The following is a 19,239-nucleotide window of genomic DNA, read 5'->3' on the forward strand; positions in this document are numbered from 1 at the left end:
AAGTTTCTCCGGAGCTATGTTAATTAGGCATTGTGATAGAAGGATTCCTTCCTCAGGCCTGGGGTGGGAGGGATGGGGTGGGGGGCGGTGAGAAGTGGAAGCATATTTAAATTCTGCCCCCAAAGTCTCAGCAGTTTTTGCAGCCAGCCATAGTGATTCCCCAGTGTAGTTAAAGAGCTCTTCATCAGCTCTTTCAGCCACCTTATTTCGTTTGTTTTCAGGATAACTCTGTGTGGGAACAGGGCAGGCAATGCTACACTATTTTACAGATGACAAAACTAATGCACACTGAGGTTGAGTGACTCCCTCAAGGCTGGGGAGTTGGTAAGTGGTAGCACCAGGACTAGAATTCAGATCCTCTCTTGATTTTTTTCTTTTTTTTAAACTCAGGGTCCTCTCAAAATTTGAATTTACATCACCAATTGGAATTATACTGTAAAACATTTCATGCTCTATTTATAAAGTAAATAAAGATTTGGCTCATTCTACCACAGCCATAGCTTACCTGCCTACCCTTCCTTCCTTCTTCTCCCTCCTCCCTCCCCATTTCTCTCTTCCCCTAGTTCTCCCTCCTCGACTTCCTCCCTCCCTCCTTCTCTCCCTTTCCTTCTTCTCTTCTCTCTCTCTTCCTGCCAGTCTCGAAGGGTTCTTACTACATCCCATGCTGTCCCCTAGGCTACAAATATGACTGACACGTTGTTCTTGCCCTCAAGGATGTCACAATCTCTTGGCTTGCAATGAAAATCCAGATTTACACTAATAAAACTATGCTGGGTTGTTGCTAAAAGCCAGTGCCTGCTGAATAATCACAAAAAGATTATTTGGTAGAGTTGTAATGTTATTTTACTTTATTTTATTCTTTGCAGTTGTGCAATTTCCTTATGCAGTTTCTTATAAAATCCCATTTCATAAATGGAAATCTTGCTCTAAGTTTTAATGTTCTCTATGATGTTACCATTAGGGTTGGCACAGGTCAATTACAGAGGTGAATTCAGCCAAGTGTTAATAGATTTATTTCTTTAGTAAGCGTATATTTGCACACCTGCTTTGTGCAGAGAACAGAGAAACCGCAGGATAAGGGATCTGTTTCCTGCCCTTGATGGAGTCTACAGTGGGAGAGATGGCTGTGAGCACAAAGGAGGTTGGGGGAGATTGGCCCTGGAAGGGATGGTTGTCAAGATTCCCAGCATGCATTTAGATGGAACCAGCCAGACTCAATCTTCCGACTAACACTTTCAGCTCAAGGAAGGAGCCACTTCACAGTCCTGTCCCTGCCACTAGGCTGGTGCCCTAGAATCCTCTGTGGGTCTAGAGCCACATCTGTTACCTGGACTGAGTAGTGGGTCCCTAAGTAGCCTTTCTTTCCTGTGGCACTGTGTAGAGAGAGCCTGCTGAAAGAAGTCCTTGTTTTGAGGTTCTTATGTAAAGATAAACCAAATCACATGCATTTGTAATTAAAGAGCTCTTCGCACACCTGTTCGCACAGATATGTAAACTGCAAATGGAGAAAACAAGCAGTTAAATTTGTATTAACTTGGGTCTCATTTACACCTCTGCTAATATTAGCAACATTTAATGGGTTCTTGCTATGTGCTAGGCACAGTGTAAGTTCTTTATATTCAGTCTCTCATTTAATCTTTCTAACAACCCAGTGAAGCAGGTACTGGTTTTGTTTCAATTTTTGTTTTTTTCCCCCTTTTACAGATAGGGAAATTGAAGCTCAGAGAGGTTAACCAACTGGCCCGAGGTCACCCAGTAAAGGGCGGAGCCATTGCCATTACAATATTGCTCCTCCTCACTCTGAACTATGACTATTTGTTCTATATAAAACAGAGGTCATTATCTTATTACAACCTTTACTGTAGAGAGTAATGAATGACGTGCTTAAATGTCATGAACATCTGTAAATTCTAAATCTGCTATTGTTTCTAAGGAGAAACCCAAATTAAATCAATATTCTTTTAAAATATCAGCTTTATCAAAGAAGTAGTTCTTTCTTGTGCTAACAAATGTATATTCTTCTCAAGAGAACTACAAATAAAGTTCAATTAATGATTTATGAGTCATCGATCCATGCTTTCCAACATTAATATTGCTTTTCCATTAGGGTAACTGTACATGCATAATGGGGGTTCGGGGGCACCGAGGAGGGAGTTTTGTTAATGGTGCAGGTGCCTGCACGTGTGTCCTCATCCCTATTTAGTTCAGGACAGCTACTCGGAATGGAGGGGGAGTTAATGTGGGTTGATCTTGTGTTTGGATACATTGAAACAGAACACAGCCAGGAGACGATAAATCTTTCTGATTTCTTAGTTGACTTGTCACTAGGCTAGATTAGAAAATTATTAATTTCTTAGGCACAGTGTCATTCCTTTTGCTGCCTAATTACACTTCAAACAAATGTAGGGCCTCACCGTATAGATGGTTCTTGAGAAAGAATCTTAGAATATCTTGGATTTAAATATTAGCTGATTTACAAACTGATCTCTGGCCATTCTTCCCCTGAAACTACTTGGGAAATCATTCACTTATTAGAGGAGGGTGTGCCTTGGAACCTCTGAATGCACTTAGTAAAGACAAGCAAGTGATTCGGTGATATTGCGTGGTAAAAGTTGACCAGTTCACAGGTTCAAGAAACTGAGTTATAAAAGGGGTCAAAATTAAATGGGAATATTCACCACCCTTGGCCATCCAATTCTCTCCCATAGGCATTTCTTCCCCATTCATTGGATTGATCTGACTGTAGTTTGTTGATGGAATAACGTCTTATCTTGAACTTTCTACCGTGTTAGGTGCATTGAAGATTATAAGCTTGGTGTGGATGGACGCTCTTGCCAACTCATCACAGAGACCTGTCCAGAGGGAGGTGACTGTGGGGAAAGCAGGGAGCATCCCATGAATCAGACTCTCTTTGGGGAGATGTTCTTTGGTTACAACAACCATTCCAAGGAAGTGGCCACTGGACAAGTCCTTAAAGGAACATTCAGGTGAATCTCATGTGTGTAGAACTATTTATTCAGGCCTTTGGTGGATCTTCTTCCCTGAAGAGCTTTAAACATAGCATAAAGTTTCATGTTTTAGAGGAAGCTAAATGTGATAAAGATGGGGTATGTTCTCTCTTGTGTTTTTCTCCAGTCTATATTCTTCTTTAAAGGAGCCAAGAACCATGTTTCTTTGGGTGAACAGTTAAGTGTTAAATGAGGTATTATCTTGCCCAGGCAGGGACTGTAAGATTTTGCATAGAAGCTACCCCCCAAATGCTCAGGTTCCATTTTACCTCAGAGTGGAAGAATCAACGCATGAACCGGTCTAGAAAAGTGATTTTCAAAGTGTGGTCCAAGGATCCTGGATGGTCCCTAAGATACTATCAGGTGATTTGAAAAGTCCTGCTGTTTTCAACTACATGTTTTTCAACCCAAACAAGGTATTGCAATAACTGAATGCAGATGTGAGAATCCAGCTGTCTTCTATAAACCAGACATTTTTAAAAATCTGCAAAAATTATAAAATAATGTCACCCATCTCACCAATTTTGGGGGGAAATGAAGTTGTCTTTCATAAAATATGCTATGTTTGCATTTAGTTAATTTATTATAATTTTAAAATGAATTAATAGCTATTTATAAACTTTCTGTTTCAATTTCTAATATGGTAAATATTGATAACTATAGCCCACATGAGCAAAAGCTATTTGGGGATCTTCAACTATTTTTAAGTGTGTAAAGAGATCCTGAGACTAAAACATTAAAGCACTGATTTAGAATATTTCTAGGATATTCTCTGTTTGACCTCTGTCCCTGTTCTACTTTAAGCCAATTGAATTCATAGTCCTTAGAACTCATAGGAAGATACATTCTAGGAGATGGTGATGATGGTGATGATGATGGTAATGATAATGATGAAGAGAATGATGATAGGTGCTATAATACAGACCAGCAGTTGATAGCATCCAAGACCTAGAATCTTATGAGCCAACTCATGGTAAATTTCCAAGCTAGCTCTTGAAGTCAAATGCTTTTTCTGTTACAGACATTACATTCACAAATATTCTCCCTTTTAGTTTGGGAATTTGTTTGCTAAAGGCAAGAAGTGAGGTGTGTTCTAGTTTGCTAATGCTGCAGAATGCAAAACACCAGAGATGGATTGTCTTTTATAAAAAGGGGGTTTATTTGGCTACACAGTTACAGTCTTAAGGCCTTAAAGTGTCCAAGGTAACACATCAGTAATTGGGTACCTTCACTGGAGGATGGCCAATGGCGTCCAGAAAACCTCTGTTAGCTGGGAAGGCACATGGCTGGCGTCTGCTCCAAAGTTCTGGTTTCAAAATGGCGTTCTCCCAGGACATTCCTCTCTAGCACGCTTGCTCCTCTTCAAAATGTCACTCACAGCTGCACTGAGTTCCTTCTCTTTGACTCAGCTCATTTATATGGCTCCACTGATCAAGGCCCACCCTGAATGGGTGGGGCCACACCTCCATGGAAATATCCCATCAATTATCATCTACAGTTGGGTGAGGCACATCTCCATGCAAACAACCTAATCCAAACATTCCAACTTAATCCCCACTATTATGTCTGCCCCACAAGATTGCATCAAAGAATATGGCTTTTTCTGGGGGACATAATACATTCAAACCAGCACAAGGTGTCATACCTAATGTTGCGGTGGCTACACCCTTCACTGCAGCCTAGGAATGGACCTGAGTGTGTCCGGATCTTATGGGGAGGGGGTTGTAGAGTACAGACTGAGGTGTTTGAGAGGCAAGAACTCAATCCTTTGAGTAGACCTTTTCAGCAGGTTCATTTCTTACTTCCCCATCCCTAATTTGACCTCCCATATCCATATGTCTTACTCCAGAAATGTTCATAATAGGTGTTCTGGTTTGCTAATGTTTTGCAAAAAAACAGAAATGGATAAAAAAAAGGAGGGGGGTTTGGTTACAAAGTTACAATCTTAAGGCCATAATAGTGTCCAATCTAAGTCATCAATGATAAGGTACCTTCACTGAAGGATGGCCAATGGCATCCGGAAAACCTCTGTTAGCTCGGAAGGCACATGGCTGGCGTCCACTTGCTCCCAGGTTGCATTTCAAAATTGCGTTCTCCAAAATGTTGCTCTTGGGGCATTTTGTCCTCTCTTCGCTGCATCTCCTCTTCAAAATGTCACTCTCAGTTGCTCTCTGTTCCCTCTGTCTATGAACTCCTTTATACAACTCCAGTGATCCAATTAATATCCACCCTGAATGGGTGGGGTAACACCTCCATGGAAATTATCCAATCAAACATTTCACTCACAGTTGATTGTGTCACATCTCCATGGAAACACTCAATCAAAGGATTCCAATCAAATCAACACTAACATGTCTGCCTCCACAAGATTGCATTAAAGAACATGGCATTTTGGAGGACATAAAACATCCAGACAGGCACAGTGGGGTTCAGAGTGACTGGAACTTTTTGGTCCAGAAAAAATTTTTACATTGTGGGTTGAGATATTGCTTCTCTGCAAAGAAGTGGTGTTCACCTAAACACTAAGAGCATGAAGGTTTACCCCTGTTTCTAGGCAAAACAACTTTGCTCGAGGTTTAGACCAGCAACTGCCTGATGGTCTTGTGGTAGCCACTGTCCCTCTGGAGAATCAGTGCCTTGAGGAGATCTCAGAGCCCACTCCTGACCCAGACTTCTTGACTGGTGAGTGTGCCTCCCCACCCTTATTTAACCAGCAAAAAACAGGGAGTTCCCTATGGTTTCATAAAATCAAGACTCTTGACCTTGTTTAGTTTTGTTTCTAAGCCAGTGATTTCCTTGATACCTATAAAAGCTCAGTCATAAAACCCAGCACTAGTAGGATTATTTGTCAGAAAAATTGTCAATATTATTTATAATCATCTGCAAAATGTTCATAATAATACCTTGCTCTGCTAGTCTTACAGGGATGCGTTGAAAATAAATGAGATAATAGATGTGTAAGAGTTCAGAGTTCCTAGTGGGATTAAAGGAAGTGATCAGGTCATAGGAGAGGCAGAGAGAGAAGCTGGATTGCTACTATAGCCAAAATGCCCATCATTGGAACAGTTGAGTTCCCTGGAAAGGACTTATGGAGTGATGTGAGGGAATAGAAAATGAAAGAGCTTTGTTGTTAAACAAACCTAGGTTTGACTCTCAGCTCTGCTCTTATCTATTTGTGTGGTAGTTAGACCATGTAAGTCCTCTGGGTCTCATGATCTTCATCATAAGAAGGGAATTAAAATGCTGGTCCCTCAATGTTGTTTTGAGCCCAGGGCATTCTTCTCCAGACTCACTGTGGAACTAATATCTGGTTGTAGTTGGAAGAGGCAAGAACATCATGGGGTTAGTCTCTTTCTTGTGTCTCTGAAGATGCCCAGTTAGCACCTTCTGGACAAAGGAGGAGACTTTGAGGTGCCCCATAAACCCAGGAAAGGCAGCCAACTGGAACTCGGTATCACTTGCCGGAAGGCTGGACCTGAGGTCAGTTCTGTTGTTGGCTTTGCTCATTTCTCCATTACTCTTCTCCCTTCCTCATTATATGCCTTCCTGTTCTATACCTTCTTTCCCCCCTTCCTTCCTTTTATTTAAAGAACGGATTGAGGCCAGGTCCTTCTAGATAGTGAGTTATATTTAAACTTCAATTTAGACCTGCATAGTATTAGAAGTAGATCAGTCCAGATTAGAGACATGGACTCTAGAGCCTGACAGCTGGGCTCCCTTCTTTATTTAGGCAAGTTATTTAACTTCTCCAGCTCAGGTTTTTTAACCTGTAAAAATGGGTATTATAATGCTATCGTCCTCATAGGATTGATATGAAGAATGAATAAATATTTATACTTTTTGCAACCGTTCCTGACACTTAGTAAGAACTGTTTGTTAGATAAATAAACAAAGGAAGAAAGAAAATAATATGAACTTCACACTACCAAATTGTGTCTTCCATGTAGTAGGAGAGGGATCAAGAGAGAAAACAATTAGATATCTTCTGGGCCAGAATAAATCTCTTCAAAGTCAACTGGCCTTTGAAAGACCTCTTACACATGTACACACACACACACCTTATAGTGAATAAATTAAGATACAGCCTCTGGACACATCTCTAAAGCCTGCATCTCCAGCCTCAGGGAGTCTAGTTCCTTGTCCCCACATGATTTGCTGACAAACACTTCCCATGCATTGCGCAAAATGCCTTGTAAAGGAGGCATGTAAGGGCTCGTGCAAATAGGGTAGGTTCCACAACACTGATAAATCTCTCGGCCTCTGTTTGAAGATCCGTCGGGACATCTCTCACACATTATAACTTATTGTGGTGGTGAGGAGATTTACTCCAGTCACCAGGCTGGGAGGACAACCAGAGTGGCCTTGGATCATGCCTGAAGCTTTTGGGGAAAACCATGCCCTTAGATGACCCCCAGTTTGGTTTTTTGGAGGCAAAAAGATTTGGAGGATGTCCAGACGGATGCTTCCATTTTTCATGGACTTGAAGCAGTAAAGTCTAACATTCCTAAAAGCATAGACAGAACTCTTCTGGACCTGGCTATTTTACCTAGCCTTTGTTTTTGACCTATTTTGGTTAAGAAGTGATGCCAGTCAGGCCAAGATCATGTATTTCCTTTGAGGTTAGAAAAGACTGGTTTGTTTTAAAGCCTGGAATAACGTGAAGAATCCATTGTTGAGGTGTTTGAGAAAATTTCTTCTATATTAACACTCTCACTTCTGGCAGCACTTTAATTGCATCTTTCCTGGAACCTATACAGTAAATCTCATATCATGCTGTACTATGAGCTATTATAGGTCATAATCCCCATCAACCTACAAGCTTAGAGAATTTTAGTGCTAATGTCATCTTCGGAATCTTCTATATCAGCATTTCCAATTGTATTATTTCAGGAAAACCAGTGCTCCACTCATAATGGGTTCTGCCTTCAAAATGTTTAGAAAGACTATATGCAGTATCCTCCTCTCAGAGATTCTCAACACCTTGGCACCAAATAGGTTCAGACAAGTCCTACAGTAAAGAAATCCATTTCATTTTTATTTAACCCAGCAAGTCCTAGCTCTATTTAACCATAGAAACCTTTTTACAAACAATACCTACTTCCTTTTGCAGAATTATTGGTTTGAAGAACATACTGCAAAATGCTGATCTCTGTGTTCTGTCTTGCTGACTGTTTTACTCTTCATCAAAGTAACAGTTAACAACTCTGAGCTGCACTGGGCTTTTTGGTGTCATAAGTTGAGAAAAAGGAGGAACAAACTAAGGAGACAGAGGTGTCCACCGACCATGTTCACAAGGTCTATTGGATGCCGTAATCACTAAATCCATGTGAAGCTTTTAGAGTTCTGGGGTCTTTGAAACTTCTTCAAGTTCATCCTAAAGAAACAGGTTCTTTGTTTTATTTCTTTGGAGGTGAAACGTGTTATGGATTGAATTGTGTCCTCAAAAAAGATATGTAGAAGTCCTAACCCCCCAGTACCTCAGAATGTGATCTTATTTGGAAGTAGGGTTGGTACAGATGGAATTAGGTAAATTAAAATGTGGTTACAATGGAGTGGGATGGAGCCTGAATCTAACATGGCTGATGCCCTCATAAGAAAAGGAAATTTGGACATACATAGGCAGAGGGGAGGAGGTCACGTGGCAACTGAAGCAAAAAACACCATGACCGACAGACCACTGCCAGAAGTCAGGAGACAGGCACGGGACAGATTTTTCTGTACAGACTTCAGAGGAAGCCTGACTCTGCTGAAACCTTGCTTTTGGACTTGTAGTCTCCAGAGCTGTGAGACAATCAATTTCTGTTGTTTTAAGCCATCCAGTTTGTGGTATTTTATTATGGCAGCCCCGGGAAACAGACATCTCCCTGACATTTCAAAAAAGATTGCAAGAAAAAGTTTGCTTGCTTCCTTCCTGCCTGCCTGCCTTCCTTCCTTCTTCCTTTCATCTCCTCTCCTTCCTTCTTTCCTTCCTTCCTTCCTTCCTTCCTTCCTTCCTTCCTTCCTTCCTATGGTACATAATGTCTGTTTGGTCATTTTTTTTTTCAATCATAGGTAGGGAAAAAGCAATATTCTTTCTCAAGAAAATATATTCAGAGAGACTTTGTTTGAAACAGAGTCATTCAAAAATGTGTCCCAAAATAATGCAATACCATAAAAAACTAAAGCTGTTATATGTCAAGGTCACACTGAAAAAGAATTATGACTCAGCTCAAAAATATGTATTTTAAAATATCTCTTTCTCTTAATGGAAATATTATCTGTAAGTGGGCCTAGAACAATATTTCCCAAGTATTAACAGTTATGTAACTGTTTCCCTGTCTATGGCGTAGTGTAAATACATTGAGTAGAATTGCTGTTTGGCAGTTACATTATGGAGTTCTGTTGCTTGTCTCATCCAGAGCAGATGTGGGTCACTTTCATCTCCCAACCTTTTACTTGTTCCTTTATTTTTTCTTATCTCTGTTGTTCTGAGCTAAGGCTTAGGAAGTCACAAGGAAAACAAAACACCAATTAAGAAATGTCAAGTTTACACAGGGTGATGAGGAAGAGGTAAGGATGATGTTGATGGTGATGATAACGATATTATGGAAACCCCATCTACGCATGGTTCTTTATCTTTTCTCAAAGTGCTTTTATACCCATAACTTTATTTTGTGCTTACAATCTACCTATCTAGTGGGTAGGATGAATACCATTACCCTCACATTTCAGACAAGAAAATGGAAACAAATGAGCTGCCTAGCCCAAACTCATACAACTGGCTGGAATCATAGAATCAAAAACAAAGCAAGATATCATCTCATCCCAATCTCTTGCTTTACAGATGAAACCACTGGTACCAAAAGAGTTTCAAGATCCCCTGGCCAGGGAGCCACAGAGTGGAGACTCAGGTCACTGCCATTGTCAGTCTGAAACTATCTCCAGCCTTAACACAGTCAGCATTGGAACTCCAGCCTCCTGCTTTCTTGCCCGCTTCATTTCCTGCTAGGACATAATCCAACTAAAAGAAGGTTTTCTAATAAATTGGAAAATCTTCATTTATTGTGCTTGCTATTTTGTTTACTAATAGGCTTTTCAAAATAGCAGCAAAGCTGAAGAGCTGACACAACTGAAAGGTTCATGCTTCATAGAACAGTTCTAACATGCCACACATATCTTAAACACTAATGAAACGTGCCTTCGAGGTTGTGGCTGGAGACTTTAACTTGTACAGTTAGAATTTAAAGAGTATGCTTTAGAAGTCAACATAAATGTTAAAAGCCAAAGTATGTGGTAGTATGACTGTCGTAAAGCTTAATATCCTAAAAGAAGAAAATTTGAAAGATAAAAAGTATTGAAAACCGTTTCTTAGTTTCACGTAACTTATCTTTGATTATATGAGATAAAATGCAAGCAATTGATTCATTAAGCACCTTTCTTGACTTTTTTTCTTTTTGCCTTACCAATAGTGATTCCCATATGATTCACCCAGAAATAGAAATTTGGTAATTACTCAGCTAAGTTGATCAGGATTGACAACCAGCTAATTAACCCCACCCACTTGCCATTCACTTTAGGTGTTAAATTAGTTGATTTAGACTGAAGGAAGCATATGTCAAAGTGGCAGGATAATTATATGTATATATAAAAGATATATATATATACATGATACATTTATATGTATCTTATATATACCCATTATATGTATATATAAATTCACTATATATATTACTATTATATTTATATATATATACACATACATACATATAGATACATATGCATTTATTCCTGTATCTTAAATACATAGCAAATGCTTAGTTTTCTAAACTTAGCAAAGCAATTTTTTTTAATTTAGTGTGGCCTGATCATTTTGTCTCTGTAACATTTTATGTATTATAGTTATGTCTAGAATTCAAATGGGGTGTTACTGTCTCCAAGGCAAGCAAGAATAGCCCATTAATAACGTCTCTCTGAGGCTCCGAGGATGCATTTATTGAGTAACCTAGCTTCTCAGAGCCTCATTTTCCCATTGGTAAAGGAGGGACCGTAAGCCAAGAGCCCATCAGAGTGCTTGGCATTTACATGGTTGGCACTCAATCTGTGGCTGTCCCTGCTCCTTAGTGACCTAGCCACCTTGACCTTGGCCCGCCTGGTAAAGGAGAAGTAAGCATTATGAGCCACAGAACAATTAAAACTTAAATACTGAACACAAATCAGTTAAATGGGACAGAAAAATCAATGTTATCAGATACATGAGCTGAGTTTAATTACTGCAACTATTAAATAGAGTACAAATGTGTGTTTCAGTAAGCTTAGAATTTGAATATAAATTTATTAAAGGGATATTATAACAGAATGGTTAAGAACAACAGCCCTGGATTCAGATACATCTGGAAATTCCATCTGGGTGCCATCTGGCTTAGGACCCTCATACAAATACCCTCTCTGAGCCTCAGTTCCCTCATTTATAAAATGGTAATAATAACACCTACCTCACAAGAACCGAATGACTTGATCTATGCAAAGTGCTTAGCAAAATGCCTGGCACGGAATAATGGTTCAATAAATTTTTTCTATTGTTATTATGATTTCAGAAATTCTCTCCATCAAAGAATTTTTAATCATTTTCTCAACATATGACCCTTAACCTAATAGAGTCGGGATGTGTTTTTAGATTTGGTGTCTGCAAACCAGTTTTGCTCCCTAAGCGTGTGTCTCCTCTGTCCCTAGGGATGGTGAACTTCAGTGAGGTATCGGGATACCCCGTTCTGCAGCACTGGAAGGTCCGGTCTGTGATGTACCATATCAAACTCAACCAAGCGACTGTTTCTCAAGGTGAGCACCGTAATAAGCTACCTCCCTCATCTGCTCCCCAGGCTTGGAATTCCTTTCCAAGGAAACAAGCCTTTTCTCCCACTGTTAGGATGCAGTCTACAATGCAGCTACTCCTTGAGATTTTATAACCTATTCACTCAGAGTTAACCATGAGGACAAGTTGCTGGAATCTGTTCATTTTCTAAGTATAGATAAAATTGCAAGTTTTATCTTGGACTATGGAAGAGATTGAAAGGGCAAAGACAGAACCATTGAAGATAAACACTGGCTGACTTTACCATTTTTCCTGGGGTCATCCGGTGTGTAGAGAGCATGTGCAAAAGTAGACATTTTATAAATTGACAGAATAAAAGTTTCCAAGTGTGAAGAGCATAATTTAGAAGTACTAAATAATGAAAGATATGAGGGAAAGAGGGTGAGAAAGAAAATAAAGAAGGGGGAAGGAAAAATGAGAAACAGCTTAAGGTTCCTAAACAGAAAGTGAAAAAAATATGTTTGTATTTAAATCTAGTAAGTTAAGGAGTAGTGAGTTTTAAGTGTATAAGCTTAGAACAAATGGTTCCAAAATAGTGAGACATCTAATATAAGAATTCTTTAAATTTTATTGATATAAATGCCTTGAATCAAATTTTTCCTAGCTTTTGAGCAAGTCCAATGTACAATTTTCAAATTGGAAAATAGAGCCTTAGTAGAGGTACCCACCTCTTTTCCACCCCATCCCCAAGGACTAGGAAAACTTCACTCACCTCCAGGGCTGCCTGAAGAATCCACCAAACCTGAAGTTTATGCTATAGAGCCTGGCTCTCTATGTTGACGAAGGGGTCCCCGGAGCCGGATGGTATTATTGGCACAGGAGGAGAAGACAAAGAGAGGTTCTTAGAGTCAGCTACAGGCACATGGAGCCTTAGACTAACAGGGGAGTGGTGGAGACTAGGGGATGGACAGAGGGTTATGAAGAGTAGTGAGAAGTATACTCACAGAGGGTAAAGTTTTGTGATAGAGAAAGAAAATGCACTAAGGATATAGAATACTTCTATCGAACACCAAGGACTCTGAACATTTTTTAAATGCTAAAGTGTTCTTGCCAAGAAGAGTTGGGATGGGGACCTTATTGAAGTAAACTCTGGTGGTTCATAAAATACAAAGAACTGAGCTACTCTTCATTCTAGGAAAATGTTGCAGTAGAGACTCTATTCTGTGTACATACTAAGTTCCCAGCCATTACGGGGACTGTGCAAATCAGGCATTAGCAATCTGATGTCTCTTTTGCCACATGCCTTTCAAAGACATATGATGATATCACAAGTAATGAGGGTCTTGACACTCCATGATGCCTTGGAATCCTGGCGTCTCATGCTTAGACCAGGCTCGGCCTTACCCTGAGAGGACACAGTTGTGCAGAAAGAAGGGCTTAAAAAGCCACCTACAGAGGTATTGGCTTTGGAAAACTTTCCATAGGCTGTCTTTTGGTTAAGTATAATTCTCTTTAAATAGAGAAAGTAAACCCAGGACATCTGATTGGAGAGGAGGACAAAGGGACAAACAAGTTGTCTCCTCCATTGGCCATTTCCCTGTCCTTTTGATTTTCTTAAATAAAATATAGGCAGCTTATTAGTGACTTCTTAACCTTCTTCTATTACTTTTCAACTACCAGTTTCTATGCATTTTGCAGGCTTTTTTGGTCACAACCTAGTTAGAATACATTTTCCATTGTGACCTTATACATACACACACACACCCACATATACACAGTAGAAGTTTCATGAAGCAGTGCTCCATCTTATGATGTGAAATGTTCTCTGCTGATATTTGCAATTCTATTTTAGATTATGCTATTGTTTTTCATTTTTTTTTTTTTTTCAAATGCTATTATTTGAGCTTTGACGTCATGACCTGTGGTTTGGGAAAAAAAAAAAAAATGCCAAAGGGAGTGCGGAAATTTGGCAGTATTTTGCTTCACTTGCATGAAGTTAACAATACAACCAACTGACTTTGACAGATAATCATTTAGGAACTAAAAAATCTGGTTTAGCTAAATGAAAACATGCACCTGGTAGTTACATCTCTATGATACCACTTTGAGGCATACAGGCAGTTCCACATTTGAGACTGAATTGCCTGGGAAATCAGATAACCAAATTGTGAGTTCTCGCTCTCACTCCTTGGGTGATGTTTCTTCATAGCCCTCAGCAATGCTCTCCACTCCCTGGATGGGGCTACTTCTCGTGGGGATTTTGTGGCCTTGTTGGACCACTTTGGAAACCATTACATCCAGGAAGCTATCTACGGCTTTGAAGAGTCCTGCTCTATCTGGTACCCAAACAAGCAAGTCCAGCGGCGGCTCTGGCTGGAATATGAAGACATCAGCAAAGGTGAGTGGCAAGCTCAACAGCAAGTTCTACTCCCAAAGGAAATACCAACTGCCCATGTGCTAGCCATAGAACCCAACTTAAGGAGTCTGTAGGCAAAGAACTAATTCTGATGGTGCCACAATGCTCTGTGCCCATCCTTAAATTATGTAAGGTTTAGATACTAAAGCCAAATCTCAAAATGGAGTTCCTGGGGGAATTTTTTTTTTTTTTCACTTTTTTCAATAATTATTTTAATTGTGGTGATATATACATATCTATATAAGATTGAATTTGCTGTCTTACCATTTTTTTTTTTTAATCTTCATTTTCTTGAGATATATTCACATACCACGCAGTCATACAAAACAAATCGTACTTTCGATTGTTTACAGTACCATTACATAGTGGTACATTCATCACCCAAATCAATCCCTGACACCTTCATTAGCACACACACAAAAATAACAAGAATAATAATTAGAGTGAAAAAGAGCAATTGAAGTAAAAAAGAACACTGGGTACCTTTGTCTGTTTGTTTCCTTCCCCTATTTTTCTACTCATCCATCCATAAACTAGACAAAGTGGAGTGTGGTCCTTATGGCTTTCCCAATCCCATTGTCACCCCTCATAAGCTACATTTTTATACAACTGTCTTCAAGATTCATGGGTTCTGGGTTGTAGTTTGATAGTTTCAGGTATCCACCACCAGCTACCCCAATTCTTTAGAACCTAAAAAGGGTTGTCTAAAGTGTGCATAAGAGTGCCCACCAGAGTGACCTCTCGGCTCCTTTTGGAATCTCTCTGCCATTGAAGCTTATTTCATTTCCTTTCACATCCCCCTTTTGGTCAAGAAGATGTTCTCCGTCCCACGATGCCAGGTCTACATTCCTCCCCGGGAGTCATATTCCACGTTGCCAGGGAGATTCACTCCCCTGGGTGTCTGATCCCACGAGGGGGGAGGGCAGTGATTTCACCTTTCAAGTTGGCTTAGCTAGAGAGACAGGGCCACATCTGAGCAACAAAGAGGCATTCGGGAGGAGGCTCTTAGGCACAACCATAGGGAGGCCTAGCCTCTCCTTTGCAGCAACCGTCTTCTCAAGGGTAAAACCTGTGGTAGAGGGCTCAACCCATCAAACCACCAGTCCCCTATGTCTGTGGTCATGTTAGCAACCATGGAGGTGGGGTAGGCCAATACCCCTGCATTCTCCACAGGCTCCTCAAGGGGGCACTACATCTTTTTTTTTTCCTTGTTTTTCTTTTTTTTTTTTTTTTTTTTAACTTTCCCTTCTTTTTTAAATCAACTGTATGAAAAAAAAAGTTAAAAAGAAAACAAACATACAATAAAAGAACATTTCAAAGAGACCATAACAAGGGAGTAAGAAAAAGACAACTGACCTAAGATAACTGCTTAACTTCCAACATGTTCCTACTTTACCCCAAGAAAGTTACATAATATAGCAACATTTCTGTGAACTTGCTCCTACTATATCCATCAGAATTTAACAGACCATAGTCATTCCTGGGCATCCCCAGAACGTTAAATAGCTTATCTGTTCTTCTTGGATTATTGTTCCCCCTTCCTTAATTGGTCTCTATTGCTAGTTCCCCTACATTCTACATTATAAACCATTTGTTTTACATTTTTCAAAGTTCACATTAGTGGTAACATATAATATTTCTCTTTTTGTGCCTGGCTTATTTCGCTCAGCATTATGTCTTCAAGGTTCATCCATGTTGTCATATGTTTCACGAGATCGTTCCTTCTTACTGCCGCATAGTATTCCATCGTGTGTATATACCACATTTTATTTATCCACTCATCTGTTGAAGGACATTTGGGTTGTTTACATCTTTTGGCAATTGTGAATAATGCTGCTATGAACATTGGCGTGCAGATATCTGTTCGTGTCACTGCTTCCCGACCTTCCAGGTATATACCGAGAAGTGCAATCGCTGGATCGAATGGTAACTCTATATCTAGTTTTCTAAGGAACTGCCAGACTGACTTCCAGAGTGGCTGAACCATTATACAGTCCCACCAACAATGAATAAGAGTTCCAATTTCTCCACATCCCCTCCAGCATTTGTAGTTTCCTGTTTGTTTAATGGCAGCCATTCTAACCGGTGTTAGATGGTATCTCATTGTGGTCTTAATTTGCATCTCTCTAATAGCTAGTGAAGCTGAACATTTTTTCATGTGTTTCTTGGCCATTTGTATTTCCTCTTCAGAGAACTGTCTTTTCATATCTTTTGCCCATTTTATAATTGGGCTGTCTGTACTATTGTCATTGAGTTGTAGGATTTCTTTATATATGCAAGATATCAGTCTTTTGTCAGATACATGGTTTCCAAAAATTTTTTCCCATTGAGTTGGCTGCTTCTTTACCTTTTTGAGAAATTCCTTTGAGGTGCAGAAACTTCTAAGCTTGAGGAGTTCCCATTTATCTATTTTCTCTTTTGTTGCTTGTGCTTTGGGTGTAAAGTCTAGGAAGTGGCCGCCTAATACAAGGTCTTGAAGATGTTTTCCTACATTATCTTCTAGGAGTTTTACGGTACTTTCTTTTATATTGAGATCTTTGGTCCATTTTGAGTTAATTTTTGTGTAGGGGGTGAGGTAGGGGTCCTCTTTCATTCTTTTGGATATGGATATCCAACTCTCCCAGCCCCATTTGTTGAAAAGACCATTATGACTCAGTTCAGTGACTTTGGGGGCCTTATCAAAGATCAGTCGGCCATAGATCTGAGGGTCTATCTCCGAATTCTCAATTCGATTCCATTGATCTATATGTCTATCTTTGTGCCAGTACCATGCTGTTTTGGCAACTGTGGCTTTATAATAAGCTTCAAAGTCAGGGAGTGTAAGTCCTCCCACTTCGTTTTTCTTTATTAGAGTGTCTTTAGCAATTCGAGGCATCTTCCCTTTCCAAATAAATTTGATAACTAGCTTTTCCAAGTCTGCAAAGTAGGTTGTTGGAATTTTGATTGGGATTGCATTGAATCTGTAGATGAGTTTGGGTAGAATTGACATCTTAATGACATTTAGCCTTCCTATCCATGAACATGGAGTATTTTTCCATCTTTTAAGGTCCCCTTCTATTTCTTTTAGTAGAGTTATGTAGTTTTCTTTGTATAGGTCTTTTACATCTTTGGTTAAGTTTATTCCTAGGTACTTGATTTTTTTAGTTGCTATTGAAAATGGTATCTTTTTCTTGAGTGTCTCTTCAGTTTGTTCATTTCTAGCATATAGAAACATTACTGACTTATGTGCATTAACCTTGTATCCCGCTACTTTGCTAAATTTGTTTATTAGCTCTAGTAGCTGTATCATCGATTTCTCAGGGTTTTCTAGATATAAGATCATATCATCTGCAAACAATGACAGTTTTACTTCTTCTTTTCCAATTTGGATGCCTTTTATTTCTTTGTCTTGCTGGATTGCCCTGGCTAGCACTTCCAGCAGAATGTTGAATAACAGTGGTGACAGTGGGCATCCTTGTCTTGTTCCTGATCTTAGAGGGAAGGCTTTCAGTCTCTCACCATTGAGTACTATGCTGGCTGTGGGTTTTTCATATATGCTCTTTATCATGTTGAGGAAGTTTCCTTCAATTCCTACCTTTTGAAGTGTTTTTATCAAAAAGGGATGTTGGATTTTGTCAAATGCTTTTTCAGCATCTATTGAGATGATCAATTGATTTTTCCCTTTTGACTTGTTAATGTGTTGTAATACATTGATTGATTTTCTTATGTTGAACCATCCTTGCATGCCTGGAATAAACCGCACTTGGTCATGGTGTATGATTTTTTTAATGTGTCTTTGGATTCGATTTGCAAGTATTTTGTTGAGGATTTTTGCATCTATATTCATTAGGGAGATTGGCCGGTAGTTTTCCTTTTTTGTAGCATCTTTGCCTGGTTTTGGTATTAGATTGATGTTAGCTTCATAAAATGAGTTAGGTAATGTTCCATTTTCTTCAATGTTTTGAAAGAGTTTGAGTAAGATTGGTGTCAGTTCTTTCTGGAAAGTTTGGTAGAATTCCCCTGTGAAGCCATCTGGCCCTGGGCATTTATTTGTGGGAAGATTTTTGATGACTGATTGGATCTCTTTGCTTGTGATGGGTTGGTTGAGGTCTTCTGTTTCTTCTCTGGTCAGTCTAGGTTGTTCATATGTTTCCAGGAAATTGTCCATTTCCTCTATATTATCCAGTTTGTTGCCATACAGTTGTTCATAGTATCCTCTTATAATTTTTTTAATTTCTTCAGGATCTGCAGTTATGTCACCTTTTTCATTCATTATTTTGTTTATATGGGTCTTCTCTCTTTTTGATTTTGTCAGTCTAGCTAGGGGCTTGTCAATCTTGTTGATCTTCTCAAAGAACCAACTTTTGGTGATATTTATCCTCTCTATTGTTTTTTTGTTCTCTATGTCATTTATTTCTGCTTTAATCCTTGTTATTTCTTTTCTTCTACTTGGTTTCCCTGGGGGAATTTTAATTCAGAATGTGATCAAAACTGTATAACCCCTGTGATATTCATAATAGAAACATTGAAATGTTTTTATGAACCACCATCCATTCTACTATGCATAGCTAAGATAAAGTATTTGTCTGCTTAGTATGGAGTAGGAAAGAAGGAGGAGAGTGTTGTTGTCTCCCCCAATATCTCCTGTCTCCCAATAACCCCAACCTGCACTGCCTGGCAACCCCCTACAGTAACTATATTGTGAACTCATTGTTACTCCATCCTGTCCTCTGTTTAAGCTCATTTTTCCTCCTAATTTGTATTATGAGGAAGTTTCTATTGGCTCAAGTACTTGAATAGCTCTGATGAAGAGTCTCACAAATAAATCCTTGTCTACTGTCCTCATGGCAAGTTAGTATTCAGTCCAAGTAAGTATAAGAAATTGGAATTTTTAAAGCCTTTGAACTTCACCTTCTGGTACAGTAGGAGTACTGGGTGCTAAATTTGTATTCTTATCAACAAATTTAGTTTAGAATTGCCATTCATTAATTTCTTCTCTAGAGTTTATCCTCATAGCATTCTGATGATGCCAAGTTGTGGATATGTGA

The 19,239-nt window shown here is 39.3% G+C and overlaps 1 protein-coding gene across 1 annotated transcript in view; it reads left to right on the top strand.

Moving 5' to 3' along the window:
• The window catches only part of ASTN1 (astrotactin 1), a 360,836-nt gene that overhangs the window by 259,852 nt on the left and 81,745 nt on the right, over nucleotides 1–19,239 (top strand). The window contains exons 13-16 of the mRNA XM_037825286.1: nucleotides 2,793–2,987; nucleotides 5,563–5,690; nucleotides 11,718–11,822; nucleotides 14,006–14,194. Of these exons, the coding sequence (XP_037681214.1) occupies nucleotides 2,793–2,987; nucleotides 5,563–5,690; nucleotides 11,718–11,822; nucleotides 14,006–14,194 (617 nt within the window). The remainder of the gene's footprint in view (nucleotides 1–2,792; nucleotides 2,988–5,562; nucleotides 5,691–11,717; nucleotides 11,823–14,005; nucleotides 14,195–19,239) is intronic.

The sequence above is a fragment of the Choloepus didactylus genome, chromosome 2 (assembly GCF_015220235.1).
Source record: "Choloepus didactylus isolate mChoDid1 chromosome 2, mChoDid1.pri, whole genome shotgun sequence".
NCBI classification, from domain to species: Eukaryota; Metazoa; Chordata; class Mammalia; order Pilosa; family Megalonychidae; genus Choloepus; species Choloepus didactylus.